The 21,444-nt window shown below is 40.3% G+C and overlaps 1 protein-coding gene across 8 annotated transcripts in view; it reads right to left on the bottom strand.

Annotated features, from left to right (window-relative positions):
* The window catches only part of ryr2a (ryanodine receptor 2a (cardiac)), a 235,045-nt gene that overhangs the window by 134,033 nt on the left and 79,568 nt on the right, over positions 1–21,444 (bottom strand). For all 8 annotated transcript variants that reach the window (XM_047609639.1, XM_047609637.1, XM_047609638.1 and 5 more), the window contains exons 16-30: positions 21,105–21,223; positions 20,138–20,271; positions 19,018–19,259; positions 18,526–18,718; positions 13,801–14,005; positions 13,578–13,682; positions 11,435–11,538; positions 11,054–11,137; positions 8,172–8,331; positions 6,453–6,600; positions 4,410–4,510; positions 3,220–3,324; positions 1,345–1,519; positions 486–694; positions 132–302 (exon numbers count right to left, since the gene is read on the bottom strand). In XM_047609639.1, coding sequence (XP_047465595.1) covers positions 132–302; positions 486–694; positions 1,345–1,519; positions 3,220–3,324; positions 4,410–4,510; positions 6,453–6,600; positions 8,172–8,331; positions 11,054–11,137; positions 11,435–11,538; positions 13,578–13,682; positions 13,801–14,005; positions 18,526–18,718; positions 19,018–19,259; positions 20,138–20,271; positions 21,105–21,223 — 2,255 coding nt within the window. The remainder of the gene's footprint in view (positions 1–131; positions 303–485; positions 695–1,344; positions 1,520–3,219; positions 3,325–4,409; positions 4,511–6,452; positions 6,601–8,171; positions 8,332–11,053; positions 11,138–11,434; positions 11,539–13,577; positions 13,683–13,800; positions 14,006–18,525; positions 18,719–19,017; positions 19,260–20,137; positions 20,272–21,104; positions 21,224–21,444) is intronic.

Below are 21,444 nucleotides of genomic sequence, written 5' to 3' on the forward strand. Positions count from 1 at the left end.
CAGTTGTTGGTTCAGAGGCATATGAAAGTAAAACAAAGTATATATATAAAAAAAGAAAAATATAGCATGCATTTGAGTAAATACATTTGAAATAAAAATGCATGTACATATGCACACACAGTATCTGTTACCTTGTTTGGTGAGAAAAGGCTGCCTTTAAATGGGGATCTGGATTCAGCGCACTCTATGGGCATGCTCAGTCTGTAGAAGGTAATGTCACTGTAACTGTTCTGTGAGCTGAATGACTTCTGGGTAACCTTTAGGCAAGGACACGACTCTACTGTTCCATCTATCCTCGTCACCTGAAAAAGAAACATTTGTTCTGTCTGTGTCTGTGCCAATTTGCATGATAATCTGCTATGTTTACTGTTTAGGTAGTGTATGCAACACTTTTGTGGGAAACAAATAAGGAAAACGCATACACAAAAATCTATGACAAGAGCAGAGTCCAGCTAATACATGCATGTTATTCAGGACACCCTCACCTCAATGTGTTGGTGGTTGGGGGCCACAGGCACAAACTGAGGCAACCTCTTGCTGAACCACATTGTGATGTTCCGGTTCATGTTGACAGCAAAGGGTTCGTAGCCTTCCTGCAGGCCACAGATGGTGAAGTACCTTAGACTGCTGACGTCTCTACCAAAGTTCATTCTTCCCACCTGGCTCACACCTAGACTACACACTGGGATAAAACCTGGGAAAGACAGAAGGAATCAGCTACTGAAATTACTACCTCCAATCCCTGTAAATGAGGAACCATGCACAACAGAACATTTAAAAAGAAATATTCTGAAAATGTCATAAAGTACAAACACGGACATATTTTTCAGAGTGGAATGCAATTGACGCCAAGGTTCTTTCAAATTATTTAATCAAATCTGTTATTGGGGGCCTTGGGTCAAAGGACTGAAGTAAAACCAACAGATTAAATCTGTGTGAAAGAAGGATCAGAACTTCGACAGCAATGCTTGAGTCAGAAATTTTATAGTGGAACGAGAAGAACTCAAACTGTTTTCTATGATTCACACTTGGATTAATCACTTCTGGGGATCCCTGGGGCTAACATTTATTGAAGAGAGCCCTACTGAACCTCACTATACAAGCTTTATTTTCCTTGCTGTAGCTGTTGACAATAAATAAATAGAAATAAATATGGCAACCTATGAAGTAAATTTTAATGGTGAAGCAAATGTTATCATCATATACATTGTTACTACTTCTGAAGATAGTAAAATTCTGTAGCAAGGCATATGAAATTATGTAGTAAATGAGTGCAATTACTTTGTGGTGTTCAGTAGTGGGTTACTGTATATTTCAGTTTTTTAATCAATACAGAGCACCGACCTTCGCCAGGGTCAAAATCCTTGAAGGCCAGCTCAGATCCAGAATCATCCAGCATAACTTCTCCATTCAGTGTGAACATCATGGTGTGCTCCTTCAGATCCACCATGCATCCCACCACATCCCCTATCTGCCAGGCACGCCCGAAGTGCTCATTGCCTTGGTGCCAGCGCTGGACCTTTAGCACATAAGTATACAGGATCTTAGACACAAGCAAGATGTCTTACGATCACTTTAATCAAAGTTAGTGGTAATGGCGATTACCATTGAGATGATCTGTATAGCCCATTACACCAGTAACATCATTTAAATTAATTGCACATAATTCCACCTCTAGTTCTGTCCTACTTTGAAAAAATAGCTGTATATCAAATGTGTATTGTTTAATTACTTTTTCAAACAGTGACATTGATAAAGCTGATCACCACCTGGTGGTGAATTGTGAGGGTCTGCTGGGAATGCCTGGTGGAAGAACCTGTGAAGATGGTCTTTAACTCCCACCTCTGACAGAGCCTGGGGGGGGACATTAAGTGGGCCATGTTCCTCTCCACCATTACAGAGGCAGCTGTTGTGAGTTGCAGCCGCAAGGTTAATAATAATTGCGCTTTTCCATTTTTTATATGCCCATAGTGCTTACAATTGTATGCATTATTCATTCACTTACACAGTCACACCCTGGCAGGCGGTTGGACGCAGGCCAATCACCAACTCGCAATCATGTACCAGGGAGCATATGCCTGGGGGCAAGGTGGGTTAAGTGACTTGCCCAAGGACACAACGGACAGACCAGGGATAGGGCGGACCGCCAACCTTTGGGTTACTGGACGACTGCTCTACCTCCTGTGCTACTGCCCAGGTTGCTGGTGTTGGCCGTGGCGGAAACCCCCGAACCTGCTGGTAGACACCAGAGGCGAGGGTAGCCATCAGGCTGAAGGAGGAGGCCTACAGGGCATGGTTGGTCTGTGGGGCAGTTGTGGAGGCAAAAAACTTGGGCGTGGGAGGAGTTCGGGGAGACTATGGAGGAAGACAATCGATTGGCTCCAAAAAGGCCCTGGCAAACTGTCCAGCTCCTCAACGGCATCAGGCAGCAATTCGCCTGCACTGTTCTTGGTGGGGTCAGCACGGGGAGCTGCTGGCTTTACCTGGGGCTATTGTCCAGTGGTGAAAGGAATACTTTGAGAAGTTCCTCAGTCCCAACAACACATATTTCATACGGGAAACAGAAGTCGCAGAAGAAGGTAGTGAAACAACTCCCCGGCCACGGAGCTCCAACAGAGGACAAGATCCACCCTGGGTATCTTTACCCTCATGCCCTCCTCAAATTCCCTACCCTCTGGACACCTTCGTGGCAAAAATGTTCACACATAAAGAAACTGCCATAAAATCTTCATACATCAATACTTTTTTTAACTTTTTTTTTTCATAAATCACTTAAACAACTTCAGACCTGTTGAGCTTCACCAGTAAGGCTCATAATGTAATAAGTTATTACAGTATGCACGTATATTAAGCCGTTATTACATTATGCACTTATGATTTTATTACATTATAAGTTGATTATTACATTAAGAGCCATTATTGCATTATGAGTTGCTACACCACTGCCATTTATGATGTAAAGAATGATTCCTATAAGCAGTTGCTTTCTTATGAATAGAAAACTAGTTTGGTGTTATGATTTGTGTTACTGGTCAAAACTGATCATAATTCTAACTATGAAAGAATAATTCATTTGCAAAATTGAGCTTACTGTTTTCTATTATAAACTAAATATGATAATAATTATGATAATATATCAACTACAAAAATTACAAAAGAGTAATTTACATAATAACTAACAACCAGTCTGTAGTCCGACTGTGTAAAGAAACCGTGTACCTTGAAGCCATCAAAGACAAAGGCCTGGTCATCAGATCCTAGATCCTGGTCTGGCAGGCATCCTGGCCTGGCCCAGCCCACCCTCATTTCTCCAACTGTTAATACCTGAAGAACAAGCAGAAATAGGTTAATTATACCTAGACACTGTATTATAAAAGCAATAAAGCTTCGTTTGACGAGTTGCATTCATAACGGAAGACTTAAAATTTAAACACTGTTTCACTTTTGCTGACAGGCAAGCCACCATGCACTGCTTGGGGTCACAGATGATGGTGGCTCAAAAAACACATGCAATAGAAAGTACATATATGTAGTATATAAGGGCTGTCAATAGCACTGGCATTTCATATGGTAACCCTTTACCAGGGCAACAAGTTGATGAAGAATGATCAAGCGTTGAAAAGGACTGTAAGTGACATTCAATGCTGTTATTCATATCTTATTCTGCTCAGCAGCAAAACTTCATTTTAGCAAAAGAATGTCTATTTCAAGTGATGTTGTACATTTGCATAAACATTAAATAGACAAAAATTCAAACCATGAAACATTAAACAAGTGCTATTATTTTTAATGGCGAATGCCTCTCCAGTCAATGCCCCTGCTGTAATTGAGTTAATGTAGACATAACATGACATTTTCTTTGGATTGCCAAAAATGTATAAATATTTAAAATAAATTGTAACCCTTAATTGGTTCCACAATGGATAAATTTGTTCCTGCTGACCCATTCATTTGTTCACACAGTACTGTATACAGTTAGATCCCTGGGCTGCTCTTCAGGTGGGTTGTGCCTGAGCAGTAATTTGGGGGTTAGGTGCACAGCCATGGAGAGGGCGGGAGGGAACCTGGGACCCTTCAGCCCCCAAGCTGCACCTCTAAAAACTACTCCACAACTCCCCATATTATTATGTTAAACAGTCACTGATATACAATGAACAATACTGTCTGAACCACCTCCTCTTTTTTTTTTGTGGCTTTATTTTCGCAATTGCAATAATGCAATTAAGACTTGTTGGGAAACCTTGGGACTTACCTTGCAAGGTAATGCAAAAATTGTCCTCAAAGAAATTCTCACCATGATCCCTCAGGGGATCTTTAAACAACTGATGCATTACAAATAAATACAATAATGAACCATGATTAGCATGTTGGTCCGTATATAATAATTATTATATCTTACTGCGTCTTACCTCAAGCTCAAAGTACCACTTCCCAGTATTAACACAGTAGGTTTTCTCTGCTCTGAAAATGCGGAACCTCTCAGCAGACATATTGCTGAAGTCAGATTGAGCTGTTGGATGAGGGATGTATAAAGGAAGGGAGAGAGGGAATAGGACAAATATAATGAATACATTTTCAAGATACATTCTCTTACACACTGTACTTGGGCATTTTCCTGCAAAATGTCTGTTTTTCAATTTCATACTTTTTCCATAGTTTAACATATATGTGTCTAAACACAATGCTATAACAAACAAATTCAACTTCTTAATAAAGAGTCACCACTTATTCGAGTGGCTTCTTTACTTCTGTTAACAACCAAATACCTCACCTGCAATTACAGTAAGGTTGTTCAGATTAAACTGGGTGGTATCGTGTAACAACCTACAATGGCCACAAACTGTTGAACCTGCTTCCATATGTGAGAAGCACAGGGCACCAAATAGTGGACTTGACAATTCGGATGTTCTAATGCAAATGTCAATCGAGCTCCACGGTGTAGGGTGGTGAGCACAGGGCCCAGGAGGACCTCAGGCTCTCAGACCACCATCATTATTTAGTCAGACATTCACACCAGTGGCCTGGTGGAGGTCATTTTGTAGGGCCCTGGCAGTGCAACATTAGGACCTTCTATTGCACAGTCCAGCTCTCACAGTGTAACTATCTGTCTCATGGAATCTACTCTACTCCTCTCCTCTACATTGCTGAAATACACAGCAAAACTTATGAAAATCGCTGATGGGTGATGTGCTATCCTGGAGGAGTTGGCCTAGCCAAATGAAATGCTCCATATAAACACTTGCATCAGAATAAACAGTCCCAAACCGAATGAAATTTCATTCAGTTTCAGTTTTCCCAAACCGATCAAAAGTCATGTAACCGGTGAATTGGAATTAAGTCAGGCTCTGTTCTGTCTGAGCATGCTGTCTTGATGTAAATGTGCAGTGACATTCGAGTGACATTTCCTCAAATGGTTTGCACTGCTGTGGAGAGCTTGTTTTTAAGGCTATAAGGCTAACACAAAAGTGGACATGACTTGCCTAATTAAGCTGTTGCTGTAAGAATAAAAATCTAAGAATAAATGCCTGTTTATTTCCACTGTTGACTGACCAATTGGTTGTCGGGATATTCTCCTCTGAGTTTCACTGAAGGCCTCTGTTTACACGCGGTCTTGGTGAATTAGTAAAAACTGTTGTATTTGTATTTAGTGATATCAGTGCAACTAAATTTGTTTTTTTTCAATCTGGTACCTGAGAAAGGTTAATTGCACATACAGTGTCAAAATGTGACAAAAAGGCATAATTTGTCATTCCACCTGGACATAAATGGGCTAAAACATCTCTACAATTGTTCAGATTCATCATCTACTTTTGCACAGTTACTCATCACATTTTACATTACTAGTTTAAATTTGAACTGGGCTACTAACCCACATATCGGGATGGTTTTTACTCTAAATGATGTGGGGTTTTTGAGGCAAAAACAGAAATGTATAGTTTTTACTTTGTTTCAGGTGAATTTTCTCTGACAAAGTAACATATATCTTTATTCTGACACTTATGTAGTAAGCTCACTAATGTTTGTGTCACAGGTAACCACAATTATTCATACAGACCGTAAATATAATAAGATATAACACATTTATTATTATATGTAATTTTCCCACAGGAGGCAGAAAAACAGGCATACGGAGGAAGAGGTTTGAGAATATACTGTTGAAGTTATACAGATCTTACAGTATGCACTATATGCCATAACGTGATTTGTTATTTCAGAACACAGCTCGTGGATTTTACACATGAATAAATGTTCTCATTAATCCTGCATTCTATACACCCATACTCTTCATTTTTACCCACCTTATATGCAATAGGGTGTAATATAATTTGAGCATTTTGAATTGCTGAGTTTATTTTTTGTGAAACAAAGATTTTCAAAAAATGCAAGAATAGCAATGTAATTTATGTGGTTCACTGTAGTGAGGAATGTATTAAATTTTAGTAGTTTTGTACCACTGTCCTGGTCAGATGTTTCCAGGTTATATCCATATCCCAGCAGAGTCCTGACAGCCTCTCTCAGACTATCTTTGTTGGACTTCTTGGTTCTCTCATCCAGTAGAGTGTACGGGACCAGCCGAGGATTTCGACGGGTTTTCACATCCTAATGAGAGAGGAAAAAACTACTCTATCAGAATCATTGTCAGTTAAGTGCCACTAAGTAAGGCATGATAATCCTTAAGAATCAAGAATCATCAAACTATCATTTATTGCTAATATGCTCAGGGAAGTAGCAAGCATTTATATAACAAACAAATGATCTTTCTTTGGTGTCACCAATTACTTGCTCTAACTGACTTTAAACAAAAGTCAAACTAAATTCTGGGTTGACCTACATGGATGTGTCCACTGGAAAGCTCATAGCTGCATAGAAATAGTTTAACATATTATGTCAGAGGGCCTGTGTGATTTTCATTGTAATAGTATAACATGTCTGGTTACAGGCAACTAAACAGGAACCTCGACCAATGAACCAGACTTGCCAATTCTGGCAAATCTCTGGCAACTTGTGCATCCTAATGCATCTAGTCATCTTGACTTCATCCTTTCACTGGAATTTCATGTCTTTGGATGAAATAGTGCACATGATTCTGCAGAAGTACTCAGTTTAAACTAATTTAAGCACAAGTCTAGACAACCGAATTTTGTGCTTGTCAGTGTGCTTGTCTTCTAGTGGTAAAGTTCTTTTACAATAAAGACTTTGTCTCAGCTAACTAAGATGGCATGATGATTATGCTATTCTTTTCTTTTGCTACCCTTTTCTCTGCTGTGGTCTGCTGGGGGAAAAGCACTGCAGCCAGTGGCGCCAACAGTCACTGGCTGCAGAGAGGAAGTGGTGGGGGAGAGGAGGACACTTAACAAACATCAATCATGAATAACCCTGACAAACCTCTCCAACAGATAATAAACACACAAGAGAACCTTCTCCAAGAGACTTATACAACTCCGGTGTCTCAACAAACTCTTTCTTGCCTTAAGCCATCCGCCTGTTCAATTCCTCATCTGTATGCAACAGACAAAAGTCTGGACAATCTTTTTTGTATTCACTTATTTCAAATGATTTATTTTATAATTCTTGTAAATATTGTGTATATAGTATAAGACCCCTTCATGGCCTACGAGACTGTGACGTCATAATGTTAGGTGGAGGCAGAACAGAGACAAGCCTGAGGCGAACACTGTCACTTTCAACCATGAAAATATCATCTTGCTGCATTTTTGGCTGCTAAAACTGAAAAATCAAAAAATCTAACTTGAGGTTTTATCACATACCACCCACTGCCAGTCATAGACAACTTTGGTTTGGCTTAGGCAATTAAAAGAAAGGATTGGAGTGAGACAATCAACAACACGCACACTTATCAGGTCAAATAAATATGTAATGCATCATCAGTCTCAACCCAGAAAATGTTATGGGTTAGACTATATCGTGACTGTACTTACGTTAAGTTAAATCTTATTTAGGGGATTCTTATTACCAAATATTGATTTGTTTTAGTTTTCTCCTTTGTTTATTCATGGTATTTTGTTAATTGATTCCATTTTTTGAAAGCATTCTTAGTTTACAGCATTTTTTCCATACGTGCCTAAAACTTTTGCACAGTGCTCTGTGTGTGTGTGTGTGTGTGTGTGTGTGTGTGTGTGTGTGTGTGTGTGTGTGTCAGCCACTCCCACCTGCTGGATGCCATATGTCCAGCCCTGTCGGATACGGTCTCTTGCCCACACGTTGTGTGCATTCTCAGCCAGTTTGTCCACCATAGTTTCCTGGGCGGTCGTCAGTTTGATATGACTCAAGTCCAGGGGAGCAGGTTTGTAACCACTGGAAAGCTCATAGCTGCACAGAAATAGTTTAACATATTCTCAGTTAAAGACCATAATGTGATTGGTTACTGGCAACTAAACAGGAACCTCCACCAATGAACCAGACTTGCCAATTCTGGCAAATCTCTGGCAACTTATGCATCCTAATGCATCCAGTCATCTTGACTTTATCCTTTCACTGGAATTTCATGTCTTTGGATAAAAGAGTGCAAATAAGTCTGCACAAGTACTCAGTTTAAACTAATTTATGCACAAGTCTAGACAACTAAATCTTTTTTTCTTCTGCATTTGTCTACATAGTTAAACACCACAGGGTGTCAACATTATATGAGATTGATGCAGTTATATCATGCAGCTGAAAGCTTTATTACTTCAGTGTGTGAGTGTGACCATCACCAGCCCTCCCTGGGAACTATCCTGTTGATCTTTATTGAGTGCAGTGACCTTGTGTGGCAGGGAGGGCAGTGCTACACCTCAGTGAATAGAGGGGGAGAATAAAGGACAGAAAATATTTGGAAGGATAGACAGTGGAAGAGAGGCATGTGGTGCTGGTAGGAACTGGTGGTGTGTAGGGCTCTGTGCTTCCCAAATCACCTCACTCAGGTTTGACTGGGTACAGGAAGATGCTGTCTAGATATCTGGAGGGATGAGAGAGTCCAGGGGGGTAAGGGTGTCCCAATAGGGGAGAGAAGTCTGTGATAGGGCACATAGTGATGGAGTGAAAGAGCAGTCCAGCCCTTAATAGCCAGGACTCATCAATTCTTCTTAATGTGATCCAGCATGGGCTGGCACACATGCACGTGGGCATTCCCCCACGGGGCACCCAACACCCCGGCGCACATGGCGAGCGACGGGGCTCACCCACCGCCACCGACGTCCGAAGTCCCCACAAACAGGCACCAACCAAGTGCCCAATAAGGGACAGGCCGATGGCCTTGGGGGCCAAGGTGCCGGTCCCATGCCCCTGGCGCACCTGGGCCAGAGAGACCACAGGAAGAGGGAATCCCCAGCCACCACAGAGAGATCCCAGTCCCCCACAGAAGGGAGAGGGGAAGCACCGAGCCACCACCCAAACAGATCAATGCCGGAACAAACCGAGTCCCAGACCCATCAGCATGCAGCGCCGGGAGACAAAGCCCAGCCAAGCGGACACCAGAGAACCTAGTTAGCTACCCCAACCAACCGCCTTGGGGCCACAGACCGCCAGCCCTAGATGCCCCTGCCCGCGGAAGTCCAGACCCTCCGAGCCATGCCAAGGGATAATGAAAAGTGATAGTGTTCCTATTACTGTGCTTCCTCAGTCCCTGATAAGGAAGCAAAACCCTACACCATGACCCTGTGACCCTGGATGTGGTGTGGTGCATTAAGACAGGGAGGTTCGGGTAGGTCATAGGACTTCAGCACACTAATGTCCTGCAGCCTACCCTGACCATGACCGATCCTGGGTAGTCACCCAAGGTGTGGTGCATTAAAAATTTGGGTTGGGTGTATGTGGTGTACCTAGCTATGGCTGTAATAAGTGACGTAGTGTATGGTAGAGTGTGAGATCAGTGCAATTTAGGAGGGAGGCAAGTGAGGGCCAGGTCCCTGGTAGCAGGGCCGAGAAACAGCAGCGGCCCAGGGGATCCACAGGCGGGGCAAGGGCCCCAGGGACTCAGGAAGTCCTAGACAACTAAATCAACGACCCAGATAAGTGGACAATGAGTCATTAACATCATTAAACATGACATTGGCAAGTGCACAACAGTAATGGCCCTGCTTCTCAGGAAATCTGCTACTGGTAACCATACTATTACAAAAAACATGTTCGGCCTGCCTACTTATTAAAAACATCTTAGGTGCATCGAAATTCTTCCTTGTTGTACCTGCTTGACTATATCATTATCAGGAAAAAAGACAGAAAAGATATTTTAGCGACCAGTTGTGGAGTCAGATCATTGACCCCTCATTACAAAAATGAAATTTCACATAATCCTGTGCAGTCTTCTTAGACACAAACTGAATATGTTGTAGAATTGGTCAGGTTTGACTTGAAGGCTGAACATATCCACCACGATGTTATCATTCTGCTTTAAGTAATAATGTGTATTTGACACCATGGACAACAGATTTTTCAATGTGTGCACTTACTAGAGTCTTTCTACCAGGAAATGGTCTTGCTTGCTTTTATATAACACCTTTTTACCTACTCAAAGGTACTCAAAGCGCTTTTACAGTCAGAGGCACATCCACCCATTCACTCACACAAGCACACACACATTCACACACCAGTGTCAGTTGTACTGGGAGCAACTGGGGGTTCAGTGCCCTGTACTTTGTTGTGGTTTGTTGGGAGAGTAGTACCTGCAAAAAAGACATGAGTAGGATCTACAAATTGATCCAGAAAGCTGGACATGTGATTGGCATGGAATAGGAGTCGTTTTGTCTCAATAAGGGACAGGAAGACACTGGATAAACTGCTCTCCATCATGGACAATCCATCCCATCCACTACACTAAACATTACAGGTCAGAGGAGCTCATTTTGCAGCAGACTGATTCAGCTCTGCTGCCATAGTAAACACTACTCTATCCAGCTGTATAACAGTTAATTTTTTGAAACAATTAAGCTACTTTGACCAATCAATTTCCCTTGTGAATCATTAAGGTCTGTCTTAGTCTAGGTCCAAGTCTAAGTCCTTGTTGAATTGTACCATTCATATTGTTAGTTTTTACCAATTGCTGGTGGTGACTTACGTGGATGACAATTTCATGCTCTTGACTTTTCCTACAGCATGTTCATCTGCAAGACCAACATGGCAACCCAAAGCCAGGAGAGTTCTGTAATTCAAACAAACACAATCATAAATAATCCAAATTACCTAGTAGAGCTTTTCAACCATCACTAATTCTGCTGCAAACTACTCAGAAAATAAAGTGCCATTAATAAATGCAGTTTAGAAATAATTATTCATGAATAGGATTAAGAAGAATTTTAATTTACCCTTAACCTTTTAACCTTGAGAAATAAAGGGTTTGCTACCATACACACCATTTGACACTGGGATTTTATGGTGCCACAGATAAATATTTCATCTAATGTAACATCTTATATGGTTTATTGCACTGATGCATTACTTCAGAGTCTCAAGAGACATCTGTAAGTTGTAGCTTCGTTCCTGTTCTGGAAGCTTGGAAAACTCCACCAGACATGGGTGTTGACGTTTGTTGTCATCTCGTACCTGAAATGTACATGCACATCAAACCAAAAAGGTTAGGGTAGTAAGAAGAGTGTTCTCTAAAGAGAAGGAGACACCAAATTGCATGCTGTCAGACAATCCAAAAAGCGTTGAATAAGGTCAGCTGGACTTGTAGAATTTCTTGAAGACGTTTCGCCACTCATCCGAGTAGCTTCTTCAGTTCTGATAAACTAGTGGGAAATTGAGGTTTAAATAGGAAAATCTCTGTGGGTAACACCCACCAGAAACTTGCTTGACCAGAAACTGGTGTCACTAATTACCATAATGGCTGATACTTACCTGTCCTTGAATGGGGGGAACTGAGTGCCCAGGCTAACTTACCCTATGAATAGAGCTCTAACGAGGCCATTGTCCATGGGAACCTGGAGGCTCAATGTGTGAATGTTGTTGAAACTTGTGGCGAAACGTCTTCAAGAAATTCTACAAGTCCAGCTGACCTTATTCAACGCTTTTTGGATTACCATGACCTGGATGACTGAGAACCTTCACAGACATGCTGTCAGACAATTATTATTTCTTATTACAGACAGTGCAATTTGACTTTGAAATTCAGTTAGATGAGGGCAATGACAACCTCAACCTCAGTTCTTTATTTAGGCTGACAAAGAGTCACAACTCCATAGCCATGATACAAATGATATGCCAATGTCTTTGCTGTAGATCCTATATTCATGGAATGGTAGTTGCACCATTCCTTGGGCAGTATCCATAATTACCCTGACCAGTGATCTTGCTGAGGGGGTTTAGGCTTATGTAGAACAGCGGGAGGGACAGATCATCTCCTTGTTATATTCTACACTTTATGGTGAATTGTGCAATTGTCCAATTTGAAGTTGGCATCTAGTACTGATTTCCAAAGGTTGACCACTCCAGTGGATGGCAACAGTTGTCTTAAATCTCCTCCATTATTAGCTGTCTGACTGGATTTGTAGCATCCGTACTTTTTAGACATGCACTGTGGAGATCAGAGTATGACAAATCCCTGACTTTTTGTATAAAAATGAGCTAATGAGCTGATAATTTGAGTCATTTTAATGCAGAAATGTAGAAAATTTTAATGAGCATAAAAAAAAATGTTTACACATCACCCTTACATATTTTGGCAATGAGCAGTTGAGGTATACAGCTATATAATATACAAGGGCAAGTTTAATACTCAGCTGAATGCTATTCCAATTATTACGGAACTATTTTTTAGTATTATTATTATTTTTATCCCATGAGTCTGTTTAGAAGTACACAATCACTGGGATGATGTTCACAAAGTTTGTACATTTCAAAATGTTACAGAGTCCATTCAACATCATGTTATTCACCGTGTCCATTCCAAATATTTCTCTCTGGGACAATTTATTGAGACAATCTCCTCCTCTATTAGCCATTCAGACCTACTGAATCCCATATAATCTTAGAAGGAAAAGGTGAACTATGGTTTGCTTGAGCATGTTGTAGTACAATTGCAAATTCCAGGTTACCTGTACATATTTTGTGTTCTGATATTTATTGTTTCTGAAAGCATTTGGTCTGTCCAACATATGCAAGGCCACATGGACAGAGTAGCATGTAAATGTAAATATCTTTTTTATTTTCTTCAGTTGGTGAAGCCTGTTCGGTAGTGAGTGGTGCAATTGTATAGAGGGGAGATAAAGGTGTGTTGTGTCTTCTGTCAGCCTTTAAACTGAAGGCATTCAATTTGTCAGTCACTGTTAGTCATTAACTCAAGAAACAGTCCTTATTTGGGAAGTTTGAGATGTGTAGCGAGTCTATAACTAGTATTTCATTGCTAGCCATCTATATTGTTAGAGGAAGCTAGCTAGCAGCTAGCAGCCTCCCACTGTGAGTGATTGGTTCAGGCTGTCTGAATTTGAGATTTTTTTTTCAAAGTCCTCTTTTCTAGATTGTTGTATCTGATGATTTGTCTATTTTATTTATGCTACTCTGTGTGAAACACTTTGCAAACTGCATTCAAAAATGCTATCTAAATTAAGATTATTATGTACAGCCCTTTGTCTGATACTTACTGCACCATAGGTCCAGCCCAGTTCTATCTTGTTCATTACCCACAGTTCATGGATGTTTTCTGCAAGTTTTTCCCTGATCCTCTCCAAGTGGGGTGGTAGAACAATCTAATGATACAGAGAGACAATCAAAATATTTCTATATATCACATCAGACATCGATTAAGTTGTTTCAATCTACCTATAAATCAGAAGAAGAAGAAGAAGAAACTGACTATGTCTGTACCTGGCTGGTGTCCACAGGTGTGGGGGTGAATGCTGCCTGACTCAAGGTGATGTTTGGTCCTAGAAGATCTCTAGCTGCAGTCTGGTTCTGACTGGCCTCAAGTTTTAGCTTCTCCCTGGGCAACACAGCCTCATAGCAAGGGGCATAACCTGGTGGAGGAAGGAACTTGAACTCTCCATGACGACCCCCAAGTAGGAAACGGACCCTGTAAAGTGGCATAAAACAAGAGGGGAAATCCGTATTAACAAAACAGACACTTTTAGTCTTGGAAGTTATGCAAAGCATAATCAGATTAACATATAAACAGCCCAAATGAAAAAAGTGATTTAATGTTTTTTAAAGATATTTAATGATATGCCTTCCAGCAGCAGTGACTGGTTGCGGATGAAACAAAGGGAGACAGCATAGACTGTTAAAGGTTGTATGGCATGGTCATTAAAATTTCCTCCCTTGTTGGTCCGTGATACCAGTAATGCTTTACTTAGTACTTAGTAATGTGTTACTCTAATCTGACTACTTTTTTCAGGAACCAGTACTGTGTGTTACTATTTTTCCCATCCTGAGTAAAAAGATATATTTGTGTTTTCTTCTTGAGTCTTGGGAAGTGACGTTGCGTATGGGCTAGTTGTTATCTGGGATCTGAAAAGTGTGTTGGGGAGTCTGTGGAGAAAGGCATCTTTGGGATTAATAGGCCACAGGTTTGCATCCATAGCTGAGGTGTCTTGCGCAAGCCCACATCAAACGGTTCTCCTGCACCCAGGATTGTCTTAGTCATATTTGAATGTTTTGAGAAAACAAGAAAGCAAGCACAATATATATTTTATTGATATTGTTACAGTAAGTGAAAAAATGACTTGATCTTATACCATTAGACTAACAAAAGTAAAAATCATTATTATCTTGGTACACCACAAATTATTCATGGGGTTAGCAAGAAAATCAAGAGCTTTTCATATATGTTATAATAATTATGATAAATAATAAATTCTAATAATAATTTGTTATGTGTATACATTATAATGAGTTGATAACTTATTTTAACATGTTGGCCTAACTGAAAATAAATTTCCAGTGGCAGTTGTTAATCGGAGCTAATTTTTGATAGTTTGAACTTTGTTTCTTTAGCCAGCAGTTATGGCAACAATGAGATCATAATATTATCTTCTCATCTCATTTTCTGTAATGACTTATCCTCACTAGGGGCATGAGGGCAGGAGCCTATTCCAGCTGTCAATGAGCGAGAGATAGTTTGCATGCATTTTCTTTAGATTTTTTCCCCTGTCAAAAATCATTTGAATCAAATTTATTGTACTTAAGTTGCACAAGTTTTAGACATCAGAGCTTTAAAGAGGACATGAAACACTAAATGTAGTTATGATAATTTAAAGAAGTTTTCTCTTGAGTTCAGTGAATTATCTTCAAAAATCAACATACAGATTTAATCTAAAGAAGCAAAGTTAAACCTGAGGAGGTCTATGAATAATTTACAGATGGCAGGGAGTGAGGAGAGTATGAGTGAAAAAAAGAATGAGAAGAGGTTAATTCATGTCGCAAAGATAAAACATTAAGGAAAAGAGTTTTGAGTTGACAGTGGGTCAGAAGGCAAGAATTAAAATTATAGGATTGTACGCAGGAAACTGGATGAAGATGGTTTAAAAACCCAACAGATGTTAATGGGAAAACCAAATCGTGCTGGATATCTATACATATATGGGTACTGGGTACACTAAAAAAAGTGAACTCTGTGAGTTGCTGAATCAAAAAAATGCACCTACACTAAATTTAACATTTATGTGTTTGGTTTTAAAAAGTGGTCCACTTAATTAAGAGCGACATGCAAATGAAAACTTGTTGAAGTAAAATAAGCCATCTAAGTAAACACAACATAACACTCATTTACATGCAGAGGTTAATCGAGCTATGCTCAAAATTTGACTTTCTGACTACAGTCCTTGTCCCAGTTTACATGCAGCGGAAGAAAATGAAATAACTGATGGGAACATATTCTCCTCCTCCACACTAGTTGGCGATATGTGTCTTTTCAGCTGGTTAATACCACTTTAATACGGCTTTCCGGTTGACCTATTACATCATATAATAAACAGGAGTCGTTCATGCGGCAGACCAGCATGTCAAACAACAACCACAGGGACAATAGTACATTTTTAATCTCATATGTAACGTTCACGCTACTTCTGGTGCAGATAATCAGAATCAGAATCAGCTTTATTGGCCAGGTATGTGAACACATACAAGGAATTTGACTCCAGTCATTCTGCTCAATGGTACAACAAAAATAAAAAACAACACTATAAGCATAAAAAATAGAACGTATGAAGGAAGAATAGAAAAACTGTACAAAATAGACTTTCAGAATTAAAAAATAGAATATACATCTATGTCATCTGTATATAGTATATACAGTGATTAGGAACATGAATATGAACAGTACTATGTACAAAATGTAATGGGGGTTATTATGAGTCACGTGCTCTGTGACTGCTCAGAGTTCATCAGAGCGACAGCCTGGGGAAAGAGACTGTTTTTGTGCATGGTGGTTTTGGCGTACAGTGCTCTGTAACGCCACCCTGAGGGGAGGAGTCTGAATAGATTGTGTCCAGGGTTGAGGGGTCGGTGGAGATTTTACCGGCCCGCTCCCTGACCCTGGACCGGTACAGGTCCTGGATGGAGGGAAGGTCAGCGCCAATAATCCTCTCTGCAGACCTAATTGTCCTCTGCAGTCTGTCCCTGTCCTGTCTGGTGGCTGATCTAAACCAGACCATGATGGATGCAGTCAAGACAGACTGGATTATTGCAGAGTAGAAGATGATCAGCAGCTCCTGGGGCAGGCTGAACTTCCTGAGCTGACGCAAGAAGTACAACCTCTGCTGGGCCTTCTTCCTAACAATGCCAATGTGGGAGGTCCACTTCAGGTCCCGTGAGATTGTGAACCCTAGGAACCTGAATGAGTCCACGGTGGAGACAGTCCTGTTTAGGATGTTAAGGGGAGGGGTGGATGGGGGTTTCTTCCTAAAGTTCACAGTCCTCTCCACAGTCTTGAGCAGGTTTAGCTCCAGGTGGTTCTGACTGCACCAGAGAACCAGCTGATCCACTCCCCCTCTGTATGCAGGCTCGTCCCCGTCCTGGATGAGTCCAGTGACAGTGGTGGTTTCACAGAAGGGTCCCCAGAGGTGAAGCAGAGGGAGAAGAGCAGTGGGGAGAGAACACACCACTGGGGGTCGCCAGTGCTGAGAGTCCGGGTGCTGGATGTGAAGCTAGTGATCCACTGACAGGTGGAGGGGGGCACAGTGAGCTGGGACAGTTGGTGGTGGAGAAGCCCCTGAGTGGACTTCACCCATTTCGCCATAGGCTAGGTGGACATACGGCCCCTATCTTTCGACATCACCATGTGTCGTTCAGCAACTACTCTGTCTGCCTGACTAACGTTAGCCATTCACCTGCCTTCAGGCCGACAAATGCAAGCAACACAAAAAAAACACTGACTGACCACGGGGGGATTTGTATATTTGTATTTATCGCGATTTACCCCTGTGTTTTGTTTTCACCCAAATGGGGTATGACCGAATTTGCTACTGTCACCTATGGACAAATTGGCGGTGAATGTACTCGAGGTCAAAGTCTTACCGTATGCTTTCATCAAAAAACATCCATCTATCTGCCTAAGTAAGTATATATTTTTGATACAGTATGTATCTGTATTTGTCTTGCGAAAATGTAAGATAGCCTTTATATAGCTCATGTTAGTTAGCTAATGAGGGAGCCAGTTAACAAAATGCCTGGTAAGAAACATACTGTACATTAAAACAGCAATTTAACCTAGTCTGGGAATGTAGTTTAGTGACCAAATGCAACATTATTTTGGTTTAGTTTTATTTGTGACCATGCTTGATGTGAGTAGCAAGGCAACAGAGTCTTAAAACTTGTGTTGATAACTGTGCTTTACGCATTGGGGACAAAAAGTTTTGTTAATAGGTTGAAAAGCAGCGCCATATTTTAGCCTTGGAAAGATCATAAATTGGTTGTTGGATAAATAATAAATAGAGATTATTATTTTATTTTATTTTATTTTATTTTAAACTGAAGGTTTAGTTGTTCTGTTTTTGAGGATCTTGAAGATGACCAGGAGGCAATGGACCAGACGGACCTGGAGATACTTGCCATAAAGATAGAAGGTGAAGAGCCCACAGACGGTCTGGCAGATTTTGGAATTATAATCCTTAACAAAAGTGCTAGTATCATTTCAATAATGGTGTCAAATATTATGCAATCTGAGCCCTTTGGTGGGAAAAACAAGCACATTTACTAGACATTGCAAAAAAGAAAATTGTACCCACTAGTGATTTGGATTTTACATAGTGTATGTAGATTCCATTCTATAGAACAGTGATGGTCATGACAAATAATGATAATGTTGATACCAGAAATAAGAATTTGGATGCAACAAAGACAAGTGAAATGCATTATTTGGAAAAGATTTGGTACACTATTCAATAAAGGCAAATCAAATGCATTCTAACATTACAGACCATAGTTCAAATCATGTGTGGTGCTTAGGTGCCATTATCATTGCTGGCAGTTACAATTGTGGTTAAGTAATTCTTAATAATAATAATCTGTATTATGGTCACAAAAAATATAATGCTTCTGATTCCAGTACAGGATAATTGATTAAGCTGGGTAAATAATTTGTAATAAAGCACTGACCTGACACCAGCAGAAAAGCTGGCCACAGGGAAGAAGAGGCCATCAGAGTTGAAGTTCTCAAACATGCCCTGAACTGGTTGGCCGTTGATCCTGAAGGAGATACTGGGTACGCTGAGATCCAAGCAGCAGCTTACCACATCCTCTGATCCCAAAAGGTGATGATTGGGTGAACTAACAGTCCGTGCAACACATCCTGCAAAACAAGTTTAGTTTAGTTTTAGTCTGGAGGATGGTAACATATGACTTGTTAATTTGTTTTACATAACAACCTGACTCAATACCTGTTGAGTAAATGAAAAATATTCAAGTAATTTTTATGCAGAATTGTAGGACATGTGATGGTTGCAAATACATTAGAGCAGCACAGTATACCGTATATTCCAAAGAGTACATATTTTTAGGAACCTGCATAAAAACCAACCACATCTATGCAGTTAGTATACCATCATCATTTTCTCACACCTGATTCACATGTAGACACTGACAGCTCACCTGACCAAAGATGGAGTCCATCAAAGCCATATGAGTAGAGGTCATCCCCTACACCATTGCCTCCCCAGCCCTCTCCCCCACTAGGGTAGGGCGCATAGCCATTGGTGTTGGCCCAGCCTACCCTAAGGTGAGTGGCTTCTGCTGTGACAAATGGCAATGCCTGATCCACAATCAGCTCGTAGTACCATTTCCTGTACTGGGCAGAGCCATCACTGACACCCAGAAAGATGTTGGGATGAATGCTGTTGGGAAGAGTGAAGCAGATGGTATACTGCACCTGACTATGAAAACATAAAGTTTATCTATATCAGAAACTACACCAGCACACTCTAGCTACATAGCTACAGTCACTATGGCCATCACAAGTTAATATGTGAGTTGTGTAAGATTTGTGAAAAGGATCACAGATAATCGGATGTATGTACATATGCATGCGTGCACATAAGTATAATAATCTACACTTATGTGCACTTATATGTCCATGATAGTACAGCTCAGACATCTAGACACACATGTGCATGTGTAAATACAATGATACAGCTACAACATTAAAACCACTGGTAGGAGAAGTAAATAACACTGACCATTTTGTGACAGTGCAATGTTCAGTTGGGAAATGTTTAGACCTGGCATATGTGTGGATGTTACTTATACAAACACCACACCTTTTATTAAAGCTATGCATGTAATATAGGTACATTTAGTCATAACTGACATAAAATGATAAAACAACAATGATGATTTATACTAACCTATTCATTTTGTCTACATTTAGATGAACAGCTGCTGCTTTAGACGGTTTAGATGAAGCCGATGATGACTATATATAATGTATACAGTACATGTATCATTCTCATTCACCCTCTACATATTGTGTTTATTTTGCGATTACTGTATATGTGTTTAACCCATAAATTTACCGTATTAAATTAGAGTTATGACTAAGCAATAGGTTGTGATAGTTAAGGTTAGTGGGGATGATGAATGCACCATGTATGTATAGAGTGTATAGATAGAGTGTCCTCACAAAGACAAAACAGGGAAGTGTGTGTGTCACTGTGGGGCCTTTTTTTGCTGGGACCCACAACGTGTATGTGTGCACGTGCGTGTGTGTGTATACCTGGTTGTGTGGTTTATCAGGCGAGTCTGCAATAGCAGATCTCTACCTGGTAGCAGGTTGTCACAGATCAAGTGCTGGTTGGCACGTACCGCTACACCGTGACATACACATAATGAACACAACACGTCTAGAACCTAAACAGCAAAGAAAAAGAAGATGTTATTGTTATCACTGTATGAACACATATATATTAACATTAAGTGTAGCACGGACAAAATTGTTTCCTTATAGGTTGGGTTTTACTAGACAGGCTACATCTCATGTCACAAGGGGTTTCCTTTGTATTGAGAAAAAAATCCTTCGATTATTGGTCATCACAAATAATCAAAAACCCTGCATAAATTGAGTACAAGTTAGTCTACACGTGCTATGTAAAACAAGACAGGTTGAGGAGGCCCTGGGATTTCCAAGTTTTCCTGAAGTATAGTCTCAATTGACTCAAGGTCTGGTTTAGATGTGGCAGTGTTTTTATTTTTCAAGCACAGATTTGATTTTTACTTATTTGTCCAAACAAGGTCAAAACTTTTCATACATAGTTTTCATATTCATCAGTACTTGCAGTACCAGTACACCCACACATAATCCAGCATACACAAAGGTCACCTTGAATTTCATTATGAAATATAAAACATATAATAAAATGCTTTTATTGAAAAAAATTACACACACACATCATTATTAAGGACTTTGCCATATGTGGTTTTAAAAAGGGAGGTAGCCTTCTTGCAATCAAACATGTCTGCTGTCTGCTTTTTCCACCATGTCTGGTGGAAAAATCCTACTGTATGTAAACGGGAAGAGTTTTCACTTTCATTAGCCACGTAAACAGCTTAGTAGGAATACAGGGTTTTTGTTTTTCGAAGAGTGAAATCCTGAACATTTTGTGCATTGTTTTACTTTTAAAGCATCTTCCCTTTAGTATTTTGAATAGGAGAACAGAATAGGAGAACAAAGAATATGCACATACCTTATGGTTGCGTCCGTGCTTGTCCAAAAGGGATATAATGGATTTGATGTGTCCCTCTTTTATAATATTTAGCGCCTCTGGACTCTCCACCAGGACACAGTGAAGAACCTCCAATATACCTAGAAATGAAAATGTGAATACTAAAAATGATCTCAAATCCACAATCTGGCATAAAGCCGCATGACCAGTTCACAGCATTTTTTTTTTTTTTTTTTTTTTTTTTTTGGAGTAAGGCCAAGGAACTGGTCAGACAGATTTTTTTATATGGTCTGCATTTCTTCCTCCATCTCCTCTGTGAAGACTCTCTTTGCATGTGCTGTTCCACTGTATACCCTACTGT

The sequence above is a fragment of the Mugil cephalus genome, chromosome 16, assembly GCF_022458985.1.
Source record: "Mugil cephalus isolate CIBA_MC_2020 chromosome 16, CIBA_Mcephalus_1.1, whole genome shotgun sequence".
Lineage (NCBI taxonomy): Eukaryota > Metazoa > Chordata > Actinopteri > Mugiliformes > Mugilidae > Mugil > Mugil cephalus.